The sequence below is a fragment of the Oenanthe melanoleuca genome, chromosome 25, assembly GCF_029582105.1.
Source record: "Oenanthe melanoleuca isolate GR-GAL-2019-014 chromosome 25, OMel1.0, whole genome shotgun sequence".
Lineage (NCBI taxonomy): Eukaryota > Metazoa > Chordata > Aves > Passeriformes > Muscicapidae > Oenanthe > Oenanthe melanoleuca.
In genome coordinates, this window is record NC_079358.1 from 8,594,988 (window position 1) to 8,616,222 (window position 21,235).

The 21,235-nt window shown below is 57.6% G+C and overlaps 4 protein-coding genes across 4 annotated transcripts; all 4 read left to right on the plus strand.

The window, feature by feature from the left end:
• Nucleotides 1–1,320: 1,320 nt before the first annotated feature.
• LOC130263072 (zinc finger protein 239-like) lies at nucleotides 1,321–4,956 on the plus strand. The gene is made up of 3 exons (XM_056510544.1): nucleotides 1,321–1,760; nucleotides 2,180–2,258; nucleotides 2,413–4,956. Exons 2-3 carry the CDS (start codon nucleotides 2,222–2,224, stop codon nucleotides 3,237–3,239), a joined length of 864 nt encoding a protein of 287 aa, XP_056366519.1. The 5' UTR covers nucleotides 1,321–1,760; nucleotides 2,180–2,221; the 3' UTR covers nucleotides 3,240–4,956.
• LOC130263045 (zinc finger protein 239-like) lies at nucleotides 4,950–8,694 on the plus strand. The gene is made up of 3 exons (XM_056510500.1): nucleotides 4,950–5,951; nucleotides 6,370–6,448; nucleotides 6,603–8,694. The coding sequence occupies exons 2-3, from the start codon at nucleotides 6,412–6,414 to the stop codon at nucleotides 7,595–7,597; spliced, it is 1,032 nt and encodes a 343-aa protein (XP_056366475.1). The 5' UTR covers nucleotides 4,950–5,951; nucleotides 6,370–6,411; the 3' UTR covers nucleotides 7,598–8,694.
• A 3,465-nt stretch (nucleotides 8,695–12,159) lies between these two features.
• On the plus strand, nucleotides 12,160–15,990 carry LOC130263051 (zinc finger protein 239-like). Its single transcript, XM_056510513.1, has 3 exons — nucleotides 12,160–12,564; nucleotides 12,984–13,065; nucleotides 13,219–15,990. The coding sequence occupies exons 2-3, from the start codon at nucleotides 13,029–13,031 to the stop codon at nucleotides 14,211–14,213; spliced, it is 1,032 nt and encodes a 343-aa protein (XP_056366488.1). The 5' UTR covers nucleotides 12,160–12,564; nucleotides 12,984–13,028; the 3' UTR covers nucleotides 14,214–15,990.
• A 1,075-nt stretch (nucleotides 15,991–17,065) lies between these two features.
• On the plus strand, nucleotides 17,066–20,102 carry LOC130263071 (zinc finger protein 239-like). The gene is made up of 3 exons (XM_056510542.1): nucleotides 17,066–17,528; nucleotides 17,946–18,024; nucleotides 18,179–20,102. The coding sequence occupies exons 2-3, from the start codon at nucleotides 17,988–17,990 to the stop codon at nucleotides 19,021–19,023; spliced, it is 882 nt and encodes a 293-aa protein (XP_056366517.1). The 5' UTR covers nucleotides 17,066–17,528; nucleotides 17,946–17,987; the 3' UTR covers nucleotides 19,024–20,102.
• The last annotated feature ends 1,133 nt before the right edge of the window (nucleotides 20,103–21,235 follow it).

Here is a 21,235-nt window from a genome sequence, read left to right on the forward strand (position 1 = left end):
CATTGGGGGACACGGGGGGGACATTGGGGGACACGGGGGGACATGGGGGGGACACGGGGGGGACACGGGGGGGACATGGAGGGGGACACGGGGGGGACAAGGGGGGGACACGGGGGGACATGGGGGTGACATTGGGGGACACGGGGGGACACGGGGGGGTGCCACCCAGGAAGGGGGACACGGGGGGGACACGGGGGGACATGGAGGGGAGATGGGGGGGACATTGGGGGGACATTGGGGGACACGGGGGGACACGGAGGGGACACGGGGGGACATGGAGGGAACACGGGGGGGACACGGGGGGGACACGGGGGAGACATGGGGGGGACATTGGGGGACACGGGGGGGACACGGGGGGTGCCACCCAGGAAGGGGGACACGGGGGGGACACGGGGGGACACGGGGGGACATGGAGGGGAGATGGGGGGGACATGGGGGGGACACTGGGGGACACGGGGGGACATGGAGGGACACGGGGGGACACGGGGAGACATGGAGGGGACATGGCGGGGACACGGGGGGACACGGGGGGACACGGGGGGGACATGGCGGGGACACGGGGGGACACGGGGGGACACGGGGTCTGGGAAGGGTTTGAGGTCTCTGGGGGTTTTTGGGGTGCCAGGGAGGATTTTGGGATGAATTTTTTGGGGTTCCCTGGGGTTTTTGGGGCTTTTATTTTGGGTACACAGAAGGATTTTTGGGATGGGTTTTTTGGGAGTACCGGGGAAGATTTTGGGTTGAATTTTTGGGAGTCCCTGGGGGGTTTTTTGGGGATGCCGAGGAGGATTTTGGGTTGGGCCGCCCCAGTGAGATTTGGAGGGGGGGAGGCACCAGAGACCCCAAAACGGGAGAGAAAAAATTTGGGGCTAAAAAGGGAACACTGGCAAGAGTGAAATGGGGGGCTCCTGGGCGGAGTTCAAGGCTCGTGAAAATTTTTGGGGGGTGGGAACACAAAATTTCAGGGGTGTCCCCAAAACTCGAGGGGTCCCCAAGCCGCAGGTTGGCACTTGAAGGAATCCCTGGGAGCCCCGAGATTGGGGAGGTTGCAAACAATGGGGGGCTAAGGAGGATCCCCGCAAAAAACCGAGCAAAAATCCCAGGATGATTTGCATAACCACGCCCACATCGAAAAAAAGGAAAAAAAAAGGCTTTTTCCTTGCATAACCACGGGGAAAGGTTTACACAACTCCCGCGCCAAGGATAATTTGCATAACCACGCCCAAAATATTATGGAAAGGAGCGCGCGCAGCTCTCAGAAGATCCCACCAATCAGCGCGAAGAATCCAGGAGTCATTTGCATACCCACGAGCACCGCACAAACCGGAAGTTTACGAGCGCTCTTTGCTCCCAGTTCCCTCCCAGCGCTCCCAGTAAGAGCGGCACTGGCAGGGAAAGCGCTCCCAGTTCCTGCCCGGGGCTCTCAGCATCGCTGCCGCTGCTCTCCGTGTCATTCCCAGCGCTCCCGGTATCACTCGCAGCGCCGCGCGGGTCGCAGCCGCTCCGACATCGCCCGGGCCAGAGCGCGGCTGCTTTTGGGTGTCGGCACCTGCCCGGGCCGGGCTGGGAGCGGAGGAGGAGCGGGGAGGAAGAGGACGAGCGGGAAGAGGAGGAAGAGCAGCAGCGGGAGGAAGAGGAGGGACACGGGAGGAGCGGCAGGAAGAGGAGGAGCGATTTTGGAACCACGCGCTTCTGCCGCCCGCCCGCACAGAGCGCAGCTTCCCCCGGGTGCGGCAGCATCGCCCCCCAAAAACGCGCAGGTGAGCGGGGAGGGGGAGCTCGCCCCAAATCCATCGTGGGGGGCTCCGGGAGGGTTTTATTTTGCGGTTCGGGGCATGTTCGGACGTTGCCGGAGCCCAAAGCCGAGGCGGGAATGGCCCTGGCGGGATCTTGGCGGTGCCGCGCGACGATCGCCCGGTAGCGGCGGGGAGGGGGCGATATCGGCTGTGGGGATCCCCGGCAGAAGCGGGGGGGAAGGCGGGAGCCCCGGAGCGGGGAGAGCGGCCAGGGGCGATCCCGGAGCCGGGGGACCCCCGGCAGCCTGGAGGGGTGCGGGAGCTCGGTGCTGAGCGGGCTCCGGGCCCCCGAGGCTGAAAGGGGCGCTGACTTCTCCAGCTGCCCTCGGTCAGCGCCACCATCAAACCCAACGCGCTCAGCCCTAGTTTTCCCCCCATACCAGGATTTCCCATAGCTTGGCAGCTAGGAGGAGAAGAAAGAGGCCATGAGGACGAGGTCGATGTCCCGGGAGCCGCAGGCAGGTGAGGAGGAAGTCAGTGCCCCTTTCCCCCTGTGTCCTGCTCCATCTCCCAGCCCAGCACGGCCCCGGCTGCAGCACAGCCCTGGGGGGATCTCCTTGCCCTTCCCTGTGGCACGGAGGCAAATCCCATCGTGTCCTTGTCCTTCCTCCTCCAGACAAGGAGCTGAGCACGGCCAGCAGGGAGGACAAATCCCCGCGGCACAGCCTCGGGCAAGAGGCCGTTTGCAGCGGCTCCACGGCGCAGGAATGCATCGGGGAGGAAAAGCCCCGCAGATCCCGCAGCAGGAGGGGCTGCAAACGCACAGCCCGGGGATCCCATCAGGAAAGAGCCAGCCCGGGCCGGGGAGGCGGCCGGAGCTCACAGCTGGGGCTGCGTGAGCAGCTTCAGCGTGGGGAGAAGCCCCACAAGTGCTCGCAATGTGGGAAGGGATTCACGTGGAGATCAGAACTGATCAAACACCGGAGAGTCCACACGGGGGAACAGCCCTACGAGTGTGGGGAGTGTGGGAAGAGATTCAGCCGCAGCTCACACCTCAAGATCCACGAGAGGAGCCACACTGGAGAGAGACCCTACGAGTGTGATAAATGCAGGAAGAGGTTTCAGACCAGATCTAATCTCGTCCTGCACTATCGCATTCACAAGGATGAGAGGCCTTATGAGTGTCATGACTGCGGGAAAGGATTCAAGCAAAACTCCACCCTTATCTTGCACCGGCGCACCCACACTGGGGAGAGACCCTACGAGTGTGATAAATGCAGGAAGAGGTTTCAGACCAGCTTTTGTCTCCTCGAGCACTATCGCACTCACACAGATGAGAGGCCTTATGAGTGTCATGACTGTGGGAAGGGCTTCAAGCACAGCTCCACCCTCGTCAAGCACCGGCGCATCCACACTGGGGAGAGACCCTACGAGTGTCCCGAGTGTGGGAAGAGCTTCTCAAGGGGCAGTAACTTGACCAGACACCAACGGAGTCTCCACTGAGAGAAGCCCTGCGAGTGCCCCGAGTGCGGGAAGAGCTCCGTGCGCTGCTCCAGCTCCATCCCCCAGGGCAGGATCCGCGCTGGATGATCCCCAGTGACCCCCGATGGGCAGAGCCCCGCTGAGCCCTGGTGCCGCTGATCCGTGTTGGGAAGACACCTGGATGGGGGCTCCACATCCTCCTGCCTCCCATCCCAGTCCAATTCCCATTCCCGCTCTCCTTCCATCTCCCTGTCCCGTATTCTCTGCCCGGTTGTCCTTCCCATATTCCCAGTCCCATATTCCCTGTCCCATATTCCCCGTGTGTTGGGAAGGATAAGGATTTGACAGGTAGCTCTCACAGATATGTACATAAAACATTTCCATTTCCTATTCCCAATCCCATTCCCGTATTCCAATTTCCAATCCCTTTCCCATCTTCTAAATCCCCATCCCATATTTTCTCTCCAATTGCTATTTCCATATTCCCTGTCCTGTTCCCACACTCCCATTCCCTGTTCCTGTTTCCTTTCCTGTTCCCTTGTCCCTTTCCCCGTTCCCGGATGTGGGACTGGGGAACACAGAAGCCTCTCTGAGTCCCTCCAAGAGAGGACAGAATACAAGAATTAAAAACCTTTTGAGAAATGAAACTACATATGCCACACGGACATGAAATAGAGGTCTGTGCTTTTGTTTCTAAGTAGAAATATTAGTTTGCATAGATATGAAGTAGAAGTATAAATCTTAGTCTGAAGTAAGTAACAATATGTTTGAGGTGCCTTAAAAGTAAAAGCCTTAGAATCTGGCGTGAAAAATAACGTGCAGTGAGAGCTCAAGACCAGAGCTCTAGAGAGAACAAAAATACAGTAAGGACTTTCCTATATTCTTCAGGTGGAACAAACACCACCTGTGCACAAGTTAGATGTAAATATTTGTATTTCAGAACCCCAATTCTCATAGGTTTAGGAGAAATGCTTCAGATTCCTGTTTTTTGATCATTGGAAATTTTGTCAAGAAAAATCCGTGTCTTGGAGCCAGAGCTCTCTCTCCCTCCTCTCTCGTCGCTCTCCCTTCCTCCCCCACCATCATCAACACTACCAGCACGGGAGAGAAGAAGAAGAGGAAGATGAAGAAGAAAAGAAGAGGAGAAGAAAGGCCAGGGAGCATCTGCCTCTGGAGACTCTGCACCAGGCCGCAGCTTCGACCTCTTGCAGCAGAGAGCTGCTCCTGCTTTCATCGGGACGTTGTGGCAGAGACTGAACAGGGACTGGAGAGCCTTGGGCTCTTTGCCTTTGGAGCCTGACGTGCCTTTCCCAGAAACAACTTTACAGCAGCTGCTCTTCTCTTGGCAGATCTAAAGCCACAACCAATCCCCACAGCCGGTCGCATTCCCGTTCCCTGCCCTTATTCCCGTTCCCTGTCCCTGTCCCTATTCCCGGTTCTGCTCCTCGTCCCTGTCCCATATTCTGGCTTTGAGTCACGTAGTCCCAGTCCCCGTTCCCACTCCAGGTCCGGAATTGCTGCACTCAGTCCTAATTCCCTGCCCAGTCCCAATCTCGTTCCCTTTCCCCATTCCCGGTCCCATTTTCGGTATTGGTGCCAATCCTCAAATCCCGGTCCCTTTCCGAATTCCCTGTCCCACAGTCACGGTCGCTGTCCCCATTCCAGTTTCCAGTGCCAATTCCCGGCGCCGGTTCTCCGTCTTCCGTATTCCCGGTTTCAAGAAAGGTCTTGGTCCCATATTCCCGATCCCTGTCCCTCTTCCCACTCCCTGTACCCATCCCAGTTCCCTGTCCCCATTCCCTGTCGCCATTCCCTTTAACTGTCCCCATTCCCGCTGCCTGTCCCCCTTCTCGCTTCCATTGCCGGTCCCCATTCCCATTCCCCGTCCCCATTCCCATTCCCTATCCCCATTCCCGTTCCCTGTCCCCATTCCCGTTTCCTGTCCCCATTCACGCTCCCTGTCCCCATTGCCGTTCCCTGTCCCCGTTCCCGTTCCCTGTCCCCATTCCCATTTCCTGTCCCCATTCACGCTCCCTGTCCCCATTCCCGTTTCCTGTCTCCATTCCCGTTCCCTGTCCCCATTCCCGTTCCCTCTCCCCATTCCCTGTCCCCATTCCCGTTCCCTGTCCCCATTCCCGCTCTCTGTCCCCTCACCGGACGCCGCCGCCATCGCTCCGTTCCCCTCACGGCGCTCACGTGACCGCGGCAACCCCGCGCCGCTCCCGCCCACCAATCCCAGCACGCGGTCGCTCCCTGATTTGCATAACCACGCCCTCTGGCCCCGCCCAGCGCCAGCTGCGCTCGTGGCCGGGCGCTCTTTGCTCCCCGTTCCCTCCCAGCGCTCCCAGTAAGAGCGGCACTGGCAGGGAAAGCGCTCCCAGTTCCTGCCCGGGGCTCTCAGCATCGCTGCTGCTGCTCTCCGTGTCATTCCCAGCGCTCCCAGTATCACTCGCAGCGCCGCGCGGGTCGCAGCTGCTCCCACACCGCCCGGGCCAGAGCGCGGCTGCTTTTGGGTGTCGGCACCTGCCCGGGCCGGGCTGGGAGCGGAGGAGGAGAGGGAGGAAGAGAACGAGCGGGAAGAGGAGGAAGAGCAGCAGCGGGAGGAAGAGGAGGGATACGGGAGGAGCGGCAGGAAGAGGAGGAGCGATTTTGGAACCACGCGCTTCTGCCGCCCGGCCGCACAGAGCGCAGCTTCCCCCGGGTGCGGCAGCATCGCCCCCCAAAAACCCGCAGGTGAGCGGGAAGGGAGAGCTCGCCCGAAATCCATCGTGGGGGACTCCGGGAGGGTTTTATTTTGCGGTTCAGGGGATGTTCGGACGTTGCTGGAACCCAAAGCCGAGGCGGGAATGGCCCTGGCGGGATCTTGGCGGTGCCGCGTGGCGATCGCCCGGTACCGGTGGGAAGGGGTCGATATCGGCTCTGGGGATCCCCGGTAGAGCCGGGGGGGAAGGCGGGAGCCCCGGAGCGGGGAGAGCGGCCGGGGTCGATCCCGGAGCCGGGGGACCCCCGGCAGCCTGGAGGGGTGCGGGAGCTCGGTGCTGAGCGGGCTCCGTGCCCCGAGGCTGAAAGGGGCGCTGACTTCTCCAGCTGCGCTCGGGCAGCGCCACCATCAAACCCAACGCGCTCAGCCCTTGTTTTCCCCCCAAACCAGGATTTCCCTAAGCTCGGCAGCGAGGAGGAGGAGAAGGAGGCCATGAGGACGAGGTCGATGTCCCGGGAGCCGCAGGCAGGTGAGAAGGAAGTCAGTGCCCCTTTCCCCCTGTGTCCTGCTTCATCTCCCAGCCCAGCACAGCCCCGGCTGAAGCACAGCCCTGGGGGGATCTCCTTGCCCTTCTCTGTGGCACGGAGGCAAATCCCATCGTGTCCTTGTCCTTCCTCCCCCAGACAAGGAGCTGAGCGCGGCCAGCAGGGAGGACAAATCCCCGCGGCACAGCCTCGGGCAAGAGGCCGTTTGCAGCGGCTCCACGGCGCAGGAATGCAACGGGGAGGAAAAGCCCCGCAGATCCCGCAGCAGGAGGGGCTGCAAACGCACAGCCCGGGGATCTCAGCAGGAAAGAGCCAGCCCGGGCCGGGGAGGCGGCCGGAGCTCACAGCTGGGGCTGCGTGAGCAGCTTCAGCGTGGGGAGAAGCCCCACAAGTGCTCGCAATGTGGGAAGGGATTCACGTGGAGATCAGAACTGATCAAACACCGGAGAGTCCACACGGGGGAACAGCCCTACGAGTGTGGGGAGTGTGGGAAGAGATTCAGCCGCAGCTCAGGCCTGTCTGTGCACCAGTGGATCCACACTGGGGAGAGACCCTACGAGTGTGATAAATGCAGGAAGAGGTTTCACACCAGCTCCAGTCTCCTCAAGCATTATCGCATTCACAAGGATGAGAGGCCTTATGAGTGTCCTGACTGTGGGAAGGGCTTCAAGCTCAACTCACACCTTGCCAGGCACCGGCGGACCCACACTGGGGAGAGACCCTACGAGTGTGATAAATGCAGGAAGAGGTTTCGGACCAGCTCCAGTCTCTTCGAGCACTATCGCATTCACAGGGATGAGAGACCGTTCTGCTGCTCCAGCTGTGGGAAGGGCTTCAAGCAAAGCCCTGCCCTTGCTGCCCACCGGCGCAGCCACACTGAGGAGAGGCCCTACGAGTGTGATAAATGCAGGAAGAGGTTTCAGACCAGCTCCAGTCTCGTCCTGCACTATCGCACTCACACAGGTGAGAGGCCTTATGAGTGTCATGACTGTGGGAAGGGCTTCAAGCACAGCTACAGCCTCATCCAGCACCGGCGCATCCACACTGGGGAGAGACCTCACAAATGTCCCGAGTGTGGGAAGAGCTTCTCATACAAATATACTTTGACCAGGCACCAACGGAGTCTCCACTGAGAGAAGCCCTGCGAGTGCCCCGAGTGCAGGAAGAGCTCCGTGCGCTGCTCCAGCTCCATCCCCCAGGGCAGGATCCGCGCTGGATGATCCCCAGTGACCCCCGGTGGGCAGAGCCCTGCTGAGCCCTGGTGCCGCTGATCCGTGTTGGGAAGACACCTGGCTGGGGGCTCCACATCCTCCTGCCTCCCATCCCAGTCCAATTCCCATTCCCGCTCTCCTTCCCTCTCCCTGTCCCGTATTCTCTGCCCGGTTGTCGTTCCCATATTCCCAGTCCCATATTCCCCGTGTGTTGGGAAGGATAAGGATTTGACAGGAAGCTCTCAAAGATATATTCCCAATCCCATTCCCGCTTTCCAATTTCCATTCCCGTTCCCATCTTCTAAATCCCCATCCCATATTCTCTCTCCAATTGCTATTTCCATATTCCGTGTCCCATTCCCGTATTCCCATTCCCTGTTCCTCTTTCCATTCCCGATCCCATCTCCCAGTCCCCATTCCGAGTTGTTGCAATGTGTGACAGAGAAGCATCTCTCAGTCCCTTTGAGAGAGTGCAGAATGCCAAATTCGAATTAAAAAACTTCTGAGAAATAAAATACATTAAGCCATGGCAACATGAAATACAGGTCGGAGGTTTAGTTTAGGTAAGTAGTAATATTAAGTTGCATCGACATGAAGTAGAAGTATAAATCTTAGTTTGAAGTATGTAGAAATGTCTCTTAAGTGCCTCAAAAAGTAAAACTCTTAGAGTCTGGTGCTAAAAACAAGCTGCATTGAGAGCTTAAAAACACAGTTCTAGACAAAAATAGAGTTAAAATCATTTTTATATTGTACAGGGAGAAAACAAAGGCGATGTGCACAAGTTAGACGTACGCGTTTCTATTGGAGAACCAGAATTCTCTCAGGTTTAGGAGAAATGCTTCAGGTTTGTGTTTTGTGATCATTGGGAAATTTGTCAATAAAAATCCGTGTCTTGGAGCCAGAGCTCTCTCTCCCTCCTCTCTCGTCGCTCTCCCTTCCTCCCCCACCACCATCATCAGCACTACCAGCACGGGAGAGAAGAAGAAGAGGAAGATGAAGAAGAAAAGAAGAGGAGAAGAAAGGCCAGGGAGCATCTCCCTCTGGAGACTCTGCACCAGGCCGCAGCTTCGACCTCTTGCAGCAGAGAGCTGCTCCTGCTTCCATCGGGACTTTGTGGCAGAGATTGAACAGGGACTGGAGAGCCTTGGGCTCTTTGCCTTTGGAGCCTGACGTGCCTTTCCTGTTGCCTATGCGGTAAGGCAAGTGCGACCTGGCTCAGAGTGAGACCACGACGGACTCTCAACTACCGTCGGACACACACGCGTCACACCAGTATGATGAACGGTGAAGTGCGTTTATTTCCCGTGAGCACCCGCTTATATATCCACGGTGTGCCCACGTCACTATCTTAGGGGTTGGCAACTTGGAACGTCATGGAGAAGGAGGGACCCTAACTCCTCGTAACAGCGCGAGATCTTCCGAACGGCTGTTCTGGCTAACCACATCTCCCCCCTCTCCATGAACAATTAAATTTTGAACGTAACATTTGAACTGGGTAAACAACTGGTTAGTCACGTGCAAATGAACTTGTTAGTAAACGAACTGGCTTAACAACTGTCTAAGTTAACTGTCTTTGCTGTAAAAGCAAAATATCAATTTGACCAGGGATCTTTAGATTTTAGATTTAAGTAAAAATTTTTAAACATGTTAGTGAACAAATGCTCTTCCAACTGAGCTATTTCGGCTTAAAATAAGCTTTTAACAAACTGGGTTAACTTATTAAGGATGCAGGGACCAAATATAAGCATAAGAACAATGGTAACAACTGGTCGTAGGAGCAGGAGATCCAGTCTGTGTCTGTTCTGTAGCAGGACTTTCACAAGTGAGTTGAGGGATCATTCGAGGTCAGAGATGGACTTTTGGATTTTAAGGAAGTTGTTTTCCACAGTTATCTGTAGCCGGCTCAGGCCTTGGTTCTGTGTCACTAGCGCTGACGCGCCTGTTGCTGCACCCGTTGCTCCTAGGCCCAACAGCAGTGTGAGGCTGATGGCTGTAATTAGTTCTCATTTTTGATGCAGAGGATTCCTCTCGAATCGGTGAAGTATAGTACAGGATTCTGGGAATGACAGTAACTTGGACACAGAAATTGTTAACTTCATCAAAATGTTTAACAGAAATGCAAGGGTAACACCTGTAAGTGGCATAGATTTCGTGGAGCCCTTTTTGGTTGCATGCCATGGGGTTCGGTTCACAGATTGAGTGAAAGTTGCCGGCATAAAATTTGCATCCGAGTCGGAACCCAAATCGGAATCCGAATCGGAGCTGGGCTTAGCACAGGAAGGGCATTGCTGTTTGTATATAGACTGCCTGTGCCACCTGTCCCGGCTAGGCCTCAGGCCTGCCTCGACCTCACTGTCCGAGGGAGAGGAAGTGAAATGATCGGGGGCTTCCGGCAGACTGTGCCTTTTTCTTGGACTCCGCCCCCTGGATTTTTGGTGGGTGGTGACCGCGCCCGCCATGCTGCGCCCCTTTTCTAGGGGTTTCTTAGCCATAAAAGGAAAGTTTTCAAGGCCCTCTCTCTGATTGGCCTCTGGTCCCCCCTCCCAGTTAGAAGCCACACCCCCCTCCCCGTGGTCTGGGCTGCGCATGTCTGTGGCGGGAATCGGCCGTTGTCCCCGCCCCTCCCGCTCCCCTTCGGCGCCATTTTGTGGGGCATAGAGTGGTGGTTTTATTTTTATTTCATTAGCACCATCATCGGGGAATGGGGATCTATCGCGCTGGGGAAGTGGGTCTGGGTTAGTATTCGGTGCGGGGGTCGAGGTTGGAGAGAGGGATCGCGACGGCGAAAGGTTGTTAGTGTCCGACCGCAAATCCGCGATTACAAAATTGTCAGCCGCAGCGGTTTGAGTCGCGGCTCCCACACCCAGCTTCGGAACGGCTCTTAAGCATTGCTGGGCTGCTTTCCAAGTTTCCTGCTCTTCTAGAGCTTTCTGCAGAGCAGTTTTAACTTTGCCCCAGCTTTTGAGGCACTTGCTCGAGCCGGACGCAATAACGTCCTCGGCGAGAGCAGCCGTGCACCTGTCCCAACACTCTGAATGCAGAATGTCGACAGGGCGATCAATAACTTTTAACATTAACAACCGCCTAATAGCAGTAGTAAAGTCACATACTCTACAGGGAATTCCCCACTGCACATAAATTTCTGAAATTACCTTCCCGAGACTCTTCATCCCGGTGGTACGGGAGCGTCCTCCCCACTGAAGTCAGACCCGCTGCTCCGGTCGTCTCCTCGTCCCAGCGTGATACCCGTCGCCCGCCGCTCAGACCCGTGTGCCAGGGAGCAGACCGGGTTTCGGCGCCACTATGTTGCCTACGCGGTAAATAGGCAAGTGCGACCTGGCTCAGAGTGAGACCACGACGGACTCTCAACTACCGTCGGACACACACGCGTCACACCAGTATGATGAACGGTGAAGTGCGTTTATTTCCCGTGAGCACCCGCTTAAATATCCACGTTGTGCCCACATCACTATCTTAGGGGTTGGCAACTTGGAACGTCATGGAGAAGGAGGGACCCTAACTCCTCGTAACAGCGCGAGATCTTCCGAACGGCTGTTCTGGCTAACCACACTTTCCCAGAAACAACTTTACAGCAGCTGCTCTGCTCTTGGCAGATCTAAAGCCACAACCAATCCCCACAGCCGGTGCCATTCCCGTTCCCTGTCCCTATTCCCGGTTCTGCTCTTCGTCCCTGTCCCGTATTCTGGCTCAGAGTCCCGTAGTCCCCGTCCCCGTTCCCACTCCAGGTCCGGAATTGCTGCACTCAGTCCTAATTCCCTGCCCTGTCCCAATATCGTTCCCTTTCCCCATTCCCGGTCCCATTTTCGGTATTGGTGCCAATCCTCAAATCCCGGTCCCTTTCAGAATTCCCTGTCCCACAGTCACGGTCGCTGTCCCCATTCCAGTTTCCAGTGCCAATTCCTGGCGCCGGTTCTCCGTTCGTCTTCCGTATTCCCGGTTTCAATAAAGGTCTTGGTCCCATAATCCCGATCCCTGTTCCTCTTCCCACTCCCTGTCCCCATCCCAGTTCCCTGTCCCCATTCCCTGTCCCCATTCCCTTTAACTGTCCCCATTCCCGTTCCCTGTCCCCCTTCTCGCTCCCATTCCCGGTCCCCATGCCCATTCCCTGTCCACATTCCCGGCCCCTGTCCCCATTCCCATTCCCTGTCCCCATTCCCGGTCCCCATTCCCATTACCGGTCACTGTCCCAATTCCCGGTCCCTGTCCCCATTCCCGTTCCCTGTTCCCATTCCCGTTCCCTGTCCCCATTCCCGTTCCCTGTCCCCATTCCCATTCCCTGTCCCCATTCCCGTTCCCTGTTGCCATTCCCGCTTCCTGTCCCCTCTCACCGGACGCCGCCGCCATCGCTCCGTTCCCCTCACGGCGCTCACGTGTCCGCGGCAACCCCGCGCCCCTCCCGCCCACCAATCCCAGCCCGCGATCGCTCCCTGATTTGCATAACCACGCCCTCTGTCCCCGCCCAGCGCCAGCTGCGCTCATGGCCGGGCGCTCTTTGCTCCCAGTTCCCTCCCAGCGCTCCCAGTAAGAGCGGCACTGGCAGGGAAAGCGCTCCCAGTTCCTGCCCGGGGCTCTCAGCATCGCTGCCGCTGCTCTCCGTGTCATTCCCAGCGCTCCCAGTATCACTCGCAGCGCCGCGCGGGTCGCAGCCGCTCCCACACCTGCCCGGGCCGGGCTGGGAGCGGAGGAGGAGCGGGAGGAAGAGGAGGAGCGGGAAGAGGAGGAAGAGCAGCAGCGGGAGGAAGAGGAGAGACAGGGGAGGAGCGGCAGGAAGAGGAGTGGCGATTTTGGAACCAGGCGCTTCTGCCGCCCGCCCGCACAGAGCGCAGCTTCCCCCGGGTGCGGCAGCATCGCCCCCCAAAAACCCGCAGGTGAGCGTGGAGGGGGAGCTCGCCCCAAATCCATCGTGGGGCGCTCCGAGACGGTTTTATTTTGCTCTTCAGCGGTTGTTCGGATGTTGCAGGAGCCCAAAGCCGAGGCGGGAATGGCCCTGGCGGGATCTTGGCGGTGCCGCGTGGCGATCGCCCGGTAGCGGCGGGGAGATGGCGATATCGGCTCTGGGGATCCCCGGCAGAGGTGGGAGGGAAGGCGGGAGCCCTAGAGCGGGGAGAGCGGCCGGGGTCGATCCCGGAGCCGGGGGACCCCCGGCAGCCTGGAGGGGTGCGGGAGCTCGGTGCTGAGCGGGCTCCGGGCCGCCGAGGCTGAAAAGGGCGCTGACTTCTCCAGCTGCGCTCGGGCAGCGCCACCATCAAACCCAAGGCGCTCAGCCCTTGTTTTCCCCCCAGACCAGGATCTCCCAAAGCTCAGCAGCGAGGAGGAGGAGGAGGAGGAGGCCATGAGGACGAGGTCGATGTCCCGGGAGCCGCAGGCAGGTGAGGAGGAAGTCAGTGCCCCTTTCCCCCTGTGTCCTGCTTCATCTCCAGCCCAGCACGGCCCCGGCTGCAGCACAGCCCTGGGGGGATCTCCTTGCCCTTCCCTGTGGCATGGAGGCAAATCCCATCGTGTCCTTGTCCTTCCTCCCCCAGACAAGGAGCTGAGCACGGCCAGCAGCGAGGACAAATCCCCGCGGCACAGCCTCGGGCAAGAGGCCGTTTGCAGCGGCTCCACGGCGCAGGAATGCAACGGGGAGGAAAAGCCCCGCAGATCCCGCAGCAGGAGGGGCTGCAAACGCACAGCCTGGGGATCCCAGCAGGAAACAGCCAGCCCGGGCCGGGGAGGCGGCCGGAGCTCGGAGCTGGGGCTGTGTGAGCAGCTTCAGCGTGGGGAGAAGCCCCACAAGTGCTCGCAATGTGGGAAGAGCTACAGGTGGAGATCAGACCTGACCAAACACCAGAGAGTCCACACGGGGGAACGGCCCAACGAGTGTGGGGAGTGTGGGAAGAGATTCAGCCAGACTTCACAGCTGACAGTGCACCAAAGGATCCACACTGGGGAGAGACCCTACGAGTGTGATAAATGCAGGAAGTGGTTTCACACCAGCTCCAGTCTCCTCAAGCACTATCGCATTCACAAAGATGAGAGGCCTTATGAATGTCCTGACTGTGGGAAGGGCTTCAAGATCAACTCACACCTCATCACCCACCGGCGCACCCACACTGGGGAGAGACCCTACGAGTGTGATAAATGCAGGAAGAGGTTTCAGACCAGCTCCAGTCTCTTCGAGCACTATCGAATTCACAGGGATGAGAGACCGTTCTCCTGCTCCAGCTGTGGGAATGGCTTCAAGCAAAACTCTGCCCTTGCTGCCCACCGGCGCAGCCACATTGGGGAGAGGCCCTATGAGTGTGATAAATGCAGGAAGAGGTTTCAGACCAGTTCCGATCTCATCAGGCACTATCGCACTCACACGGATGAGAGGCCTTATGAGTGTCCTGACTGCGGGATGTGCTTCAAGCAAAACTCAACCCTTGTCACCCACCGGCGCATCCACACTGGGGAGAGACCCTACGAATGTCTCGAGTGTGGGAAGAGCTTCTCACTGAGCCATAACTTGACCAGACACCAACAGAGTCTCCAGTGAGAGAAGCCCTGCGAGTGCCCCGAGTGCGGGAAGAGCTTCGTGCGCTGCTCCAGCTCCATCCCCCAGGGCAGGATCCGCGCTGGATGATCCCCAGTGACCCCCGGTGGGCAGAGCCCCGCTGAGCCCTGGTGCCGCTGATCCGTGTTGGGAAGACACCTGGCTGGGGGCTCCACATCCTCCTGCCTCCCATCCCACTCCAATTCCCATTCCCGCTCTCCTTCCCTCTCCCTGTCCCGTATTCTCTGCCCGGTTGTCCTTCCCATATTCCCAGTCCCATATTCCCTGTGTGTTGGGAAGGATAAGGATTTGACAGGAAGCTCTCACAGATACGTACATAAAACATTTGCATTTCCTATTCCCAATCCCATTCTCGTATTGTAATTTCCAATCCCTTTCCCATTTTCTAAATCCCCATTCCATAATCTCTCTCCAATTGCTATTTCTATATTCCCTGTCCGGTTCCCACACTCCCATTCCCTGTTCCTGTTTCCTTTCCCGTTTCCATGTCCCTGTCCCCATTCCCAGATGTGGGACTGGGGAACACAGAAGCCTCTCTGAGTCCCTCCGTGAGAGGAAAGAATGCAGGAACTAAAAACCTTTTGAGAAATGAAACTACATTATGCCACACAGACATGAAATAGAGGTCTGTGCTTTCGTTTCTAATTAGAAATATTAGTTTGCATACATACAAAGTAGAGATATAAATCTTAGTCTGAAGTAAGTAACAATATATTTGAAGTACCTTAAAAGTAAAAGCCTTAGAATTTGGCTTGAAAAATAACCTGCAGTGAGAGCTCAAGACCAGAGCTCTAGAGAGAATAAAAATAAAGTAAGAACTTTGCTTTTATTCTTCAGATGGAACAAACACCACCTGTGCACAAGTTAGATGTAAACATTTGTATTACAGAACCCCAATTGTAACAGGTTTAGGAGAAATGCATCAGGTTCCTGTTTTTTGATCATTGGGAAATTTGTCAATAAAAATCTGCGCCTTGGAGCCAGAGCTGTCTCTCCCTCCTCTCTCGTCGCTCTCCCTTTCTCCCTCACCACCATCATCACAACTACCAGCACGGGAGAGAAGAAGAGGAATATGAAAGAAGAGCAGAAGAAAGGTGTAAGATTCCATCTAAAAACCTCTCACATGTTCTGCCCAACGACCCTCGCCTGAGGCCTAAAGAACTGCAGTGTAAAGGTGCTGGCCAGGGAAGAGAGGAATGCCAAGGGAAGAGAGGAATGCCAAGGGAAGAGAAGAATGCCAAGTGACTGTTCTCAGGTGGTGCCCATCCCAACCAGGGCCGGTCTGCTCCCACAGGTGTGAGAACAATGAGCTGGTCACAGTGTGCTGCTCCTACACAGGCGACTTGCTGCAGAACTGGTCACAAGGACTGTTGGTGTGCCTGGAGCTTGCCATGGTGCACTGCTCCTGTGGGCCTGGAGCTTGCCATGGTGCACTGATCCCACCCAGGCCACCTGCACAGCGTCCTGTTTCCACCTACTTCTTGGAGCAACGATCTCCACATACAATAGTCCATAAGTCTCCCCAACTTTTAGCCAGTTGCCCGACACCATGGAAAAAAATATAAAAGACACCCTCAAGCTAAAGACACCCGAAATCACCCCGGACGGGAATGGACATCTATTGGCTGGTTCGACGAGGATCGTCTGCCCGTCTTGGTAGCTCTAATCCCAACCCCTTTTCTCTCTCTCTCTCTTTTTCTCTCTGTCCCTCTATCGCATTTTGTTGGCACTAAATAAAAGTGCATGTTTTGCAAAAGTTAACTTGGTTTGTCCCCTGCTGTGTCTCTTGTGCGTTGAGATCCCTAAAAGAACCCACCAGGACTCCACATGTGGTGTGGACCCTGACAAAAGGCCAGGGAGCATCTGCCTCTGGAGACTCTGCACCAGGCCGCAGCTTCGACCTTTTGCAGCAGAGAGCTGCTCCTGCTTCCATCGGGACTTTGTGGCGGAGACTGAACAGCCTTGGGCTCTTTGCCTTTGGAGCCTGACGTGCCTTTCCCAGAAACAACTTTACAGCAGCTGCTCTGCTCTTGGCAGATCTAAAGCCACAACCAATCCCCACAGCCGGTCCCATTCCCGTTCCCTGTCCTTATTCCCGGTTCTGCTCCTCGTCCCTGTCCCGTATTCTGGCTCTGAGTCCCGTAGTCCCGGTCCCCGTTCCGACTCCAGGTCCGGAATTGCTGAACTCAGTCCTAATTCCCTGCCCTGTCCCAATCTCGTTCCCTTTCCCCATTCCCGGTCCCATTTTCGGTATTGATGCCAATCCTCAAATCCTGGTCCCTTTCCGAATTCCCTGTCCCACAGTCACGGTCACTGTCCCCATTCCAGTTTCCAGTGCCAATTCCCGGCACCGGTTCTCCGTTCGTCTTCCGTATTCCCGGTTTCAATAAAGGTCTCGGTCTCCATTCCCGATCCCTGTCCCTCTTCCCACTCCCTGTCCCCATTCCCATTCCCTGTCCCCCTTCTCGCTCCCATTCCCGGTCCCCATGCCCATTCCCTGTCCACATTCTCGGTCCCTGTCCCCTTTCCCGCTCCTTGTACCCATTCCCGTTCCCTGTCCCCATCCCCGTTCCCTGTTCCCATTCCCGCTCCCAGTCCCCATCCCCGATCCCTGTCCCCATTCCCATTCCCTGTCCCCATTCACGCTCCCTGTCCCCATTCCCGTTCCCTGTCCCCATTCCCGCTCCCTTTCCCCTCACCGGACGCCGCCGCCATCCCTCCGTTCCCCTCACGGCGCGCACGTGACCGCGGCAACCCCGCGCCGCTCCCGCCCACCAATCCCAGCGCGCGGCCGCTCCCTGATTTGCATAACCACGCCCTCTGGTCCCGCCCAGCGCCAGCTGCGCTCGTGGCCGGGCGCTCTTTGCTCCCAGTTCCCTCCCAGCGCTCCCAGTAAGAGCGGCACTGGCAGGGAAAGCGCTCCCAGTTCCTGCCCGGGGCTCTCAGCATCGCTGCCGCTGCTCTCCGTGTCATTCCCAGCGCTCCCAGTATCACTCGCAGCGCCGCGCGGGTCGCAGCCGCTCCCACACCTGCCCGGGCCAGAGCGCGGCTGCTTTTGGGTGTCGGCACCTGCCCGGGCCGGGCTGGGAGCGGAGGAGGAGCGGGAGGAAGAGGAGGAGCGGGAGGAAGAGGAGGGGCGGGAAGAGGAGGAAGAGCAGCAGCGGCAGGAAGAGGAGGGACACGGGAGGAGCGGCAGGAAGAGGAGGAGCGATTTTGGAACCAGGCGCTTCTGCCGCCCGCCCGCACAGAGCGCAGCTTCCCCCGGGTGCGGCAGCATCGCCCCCCAAAAACCCGCAGGTGAGCGGGGATGGGGAGCTCGCCCGAAATCCATCGTGGGGGGCTCCGGGAGGGTTTTATTTTGCGGTTCGGGGCATGTTCGGACGTTGCCGGAGCCCAAAGCCGAGGCGGGAATGGCCCTGGCGGGATCTTGGCGGTGCCGCGTGGCGATCGCCCGGTAGCGGCGGGGAGGGGGCGATATCGGCTCTGGGGATCCCCGGCAGAGGCGGGGGGGAAGGCGGGAGCCCCGGAGCGGGGAGAGCGGCCAGGGGCGATCCCGGAGCCGGGGGACCCCCGGCAGCCTGGAGGGGTGCGGGAGCTCGGTGCTGAGCGGGCTCCGTGCCCCGAGGCTGAAAGGGGCGCTGACTTCTCCAGCTGCGCTCGGGCAGCGCCACCATCAAACCCAAGGCGCTCAGCGCTTGTTTTCCCCCAAACCAGGATTTCCCAAAGCTCGGCAGCGAGGAGGAGGAGAAGGAGGCCATGAGGACGCGGTCGATGTCCCGGGAGCCGCAGGCAGGTGAGGAGGAAGTCAGTGCCCCCTTCCCCCTGTGTCCTGCTCCATCTCCCAGCCCAGCACGGCCCCGGCTGCAGCACAGCCCTGGGGGGATCTCCTTGCCCTTCCCTGTGGCACGGAGGCAAATCCCATCGTGTCCTTGTCCTTCCTTCCCCAGACAAGGAGCTGAGCACGGCCAGCAGGGAGGACAAATCCCCGCGGCACAGCCTCGGGCAAGAGGCCGTTTGCAGCGGCTCCACGGCGCAGGAATGCAACGGGGAGGAAAAGCCCCGCAGATCCCGCACCAGGAGGGGCTGCAAACGCACAGCCCGGGGATCCCAGCAGGAAAGAGCCAGCCCAGGCCGGGGAGGCGGCCGGAGCTCGGAGCTGGGGCTGCGTGATCAGCTTCACCGTGGGGAGAAGCCCCACAAGTGCTCGCAATGTGGGAAGGGATTCAGGTGGAGATCAGGACTGACCCAACACCAGAGAGTCCACACGGGGGAACGGCCCTACGAGTGTGGGGAGTGTGGGAAGAGATTCAGCCAGAGCTCAAACCTGAATCTGCACCGGAGGATCCACACTGGAGAGAGACCCTACGAGTGTAGGGAGTGTGGGAAGAGATTCAGCGATAGCTCACACCTCAAGGTCCACGAGAGGAGCCACACTGGGGAGAGACCCTACGAGTGTGATAAATGCAGAAAAAGGTTTCAGACCAGCTCCAGTCTCCTCCTGCACTATCGCACTCACAAGAATGAGAGGCCTTATGAGTGTCCTGACTGCGGGAAGGGCTTCAAGCAAAACTCCAGCCTCGTCAAGCACCGGCGCGTCCACACTGGGGAGAGACCCTACGAGTGTGATAAATGCAGGAAGAGGTTTCAGACCAGCTCCAGTCTGCTCCTGCACTATCGCAGTCACTGGGATGACAGGCCTTATGAATGTCATGACTGCGGCAAAGGCTTCAAGAAAAACTCCACCCTCGTCCTGCACCGGCGCATGCACACTGGGGAGAGACCCCACAAATGACACGAGTGTGGGAAGAGCTTTGCACACAGCTCTCACTTGACCAGACACCAACGGAGTCTCCACTGAGAGAAGCCCTGCGAGTGCCCCGAGTGCGGGAAGAGCTCCGTGCGCTGCTCCAGCTCCATCCCCCAGGGCAGGATCCGCGCTGGATGATCCCCAGTGACCCCCGGTGGGCAGAGCCCCGCTGAGCCCTGGTGCCGCTGATCCGTGTTGGGAAGACACCTGGCTGGGGGCTCCACATCCTCCTGCCTCCCATCCCACTCCAATTCCCATTCCCATTCCTGTTCTCCTTCCCTCTCCCTGTCCCGTATTCTCTGCCCGGTTGTCGTTGCCATATTCCCAGTCCCATATTCCCTGTGTGCTGGGAAGGATAAGGATTTGACAGGAAGCTCTCACAGATATGTATGTGCAACATTTCCATTTCCTATTCCCAATCCCATTCCCGTATTCCAATTTCCAATCCCTTTCCCATCTTCTAAATCCCCATCCCTTATTCTCTCACCAATTGCTATTTCCATATTCCCTGTCCCGTTCCCACACTCCCATTCCCTGTTCCTGTTTCCTTTCCCGTTCCCATGTCCCTGTCCCCATTCCCAGATGTGGGACTGGGGAACACAGAAGCCTCTCTGAGTCCCTCCGTGAGAGGAAAGAATGCAAGAATTAAATTAAAAACCTTTTGAGAAATGAAACTACATTATGTCACACAGACATGAAATAGGGGTCTGTGCTTTTGTTTCTAAGTAGAAATATTAGTTTGCATAGATATGAAGTAGAAGTATAAATCTTAGTCTGAAGTAAGTAACAATATGTTTGAAGTGCCTTAAAAGTAAAAGCCTTAGAATCTGGTGTGAAAAATAACCTGCAGTGAGAGCTCAAGACCAGAGCTCTAGAGAGAATAAAAATACAGTAAGAACTTTCCTGTATTCTTCAGATAGAACAAACACCACCTGTGCACAAGTTAGATGTAAACGTTTGTATTACAGAACCCCAATTCTAACAGGTTTAGGAGAAATGCTTCAGGTTCCTGTTTTTTGATCATTGGGAAATTTGTCAATAAAAATCCGTGTCTTGGAGCCAGAGCTCTCTCTCCCTCCTCTCTCGTCGCTCTCCCTTCCTCCCCCACCACCATCATCACCACTACCAGCACGGGAGAGAAGAAGAAGAGGAAGATGAAGAAGAAAAGAAGAGGAGAAGAAAGGCCAGGGAGCATCTGCCTCTGGAGACTCTGCACCAGGCTGCAGCTTCGACCTCTTGCAGCAGAGAGCTGCTCCTGCTTCCATCGGGACTTTGTGGCAGGGATTGAACAGGGACTGGAGAGCCTTGGGCTCTTTGCCTTTGGAGCCTGACGTGCCTTTCCCAGAAACAACTTTACAGCAGCTGCTCTGCTCTTGGCAGATCTAAAGCAACAACCAATCCCCACAGGCGGTCCCATTCCCGTTCCCTGTCCTTATTCCCGGTTCTGCTCCTCGTCCCTGTCCCGTATTCTGGCTCAGAGTCCCGTAGTCCCGGTCCCCGTTCCCACTCCAGGTCCGGAATTGCTGCACTCAGTCCTAATTCCCTGCCCAGTCCCAATCTCGTTCCCTTTCCCCATTCCTGGTCCCATTTTGGGTATTGGTGCCAATCCTCAAATCCCGGTCCCTTTCCGAATTCCCTGTCCCACAGTCACGGTCGCTGTCCCCATTCCAGTTTCCAGTGCCAATTCCTGTCGCCGGTTCTCCGTTCGTCTTCCGTATTCCCGGTTTCAATAAAGGTCTCGGTCCCATATTCCCGATCCCTGTCCCTCTTCCCACTCCCTGTCCCCATCCCAGTTCCCTGTCCCCATTCCCTTTAACTGTCCCCATTCCCGTTCCCTGTCCCCCTTCTCGCTCCCATTCCTTGTCCCCATTCCCATTCCCTGTCCACATTCCCGCTCCCTGTCCCCATTGCCGTTCCGTGTCCCTATTCCCGTTCCCTGTCCCCCTTCACGCTCCCATTCCCGGTCCCCATTCCCGTTCCCTGTCACCCTTCTAGCTCCCGCTGCCTTTCCCCATTCCCGGTCCCTGTCCCCGTTCCCGGTCCCCATTCCCTTTCCCCATTCCCGTTCCCTGTCCCCATTCCCGCTCCCTGTCCCCATTCCCATTCCCTGTCCCCATTCCCGTTCCCATTCCCATCGCATTCCCCATTCCCGCTCCCTGTCCCCATTCCCATTCCCTGTCCCCATTCCCGTTCCCTT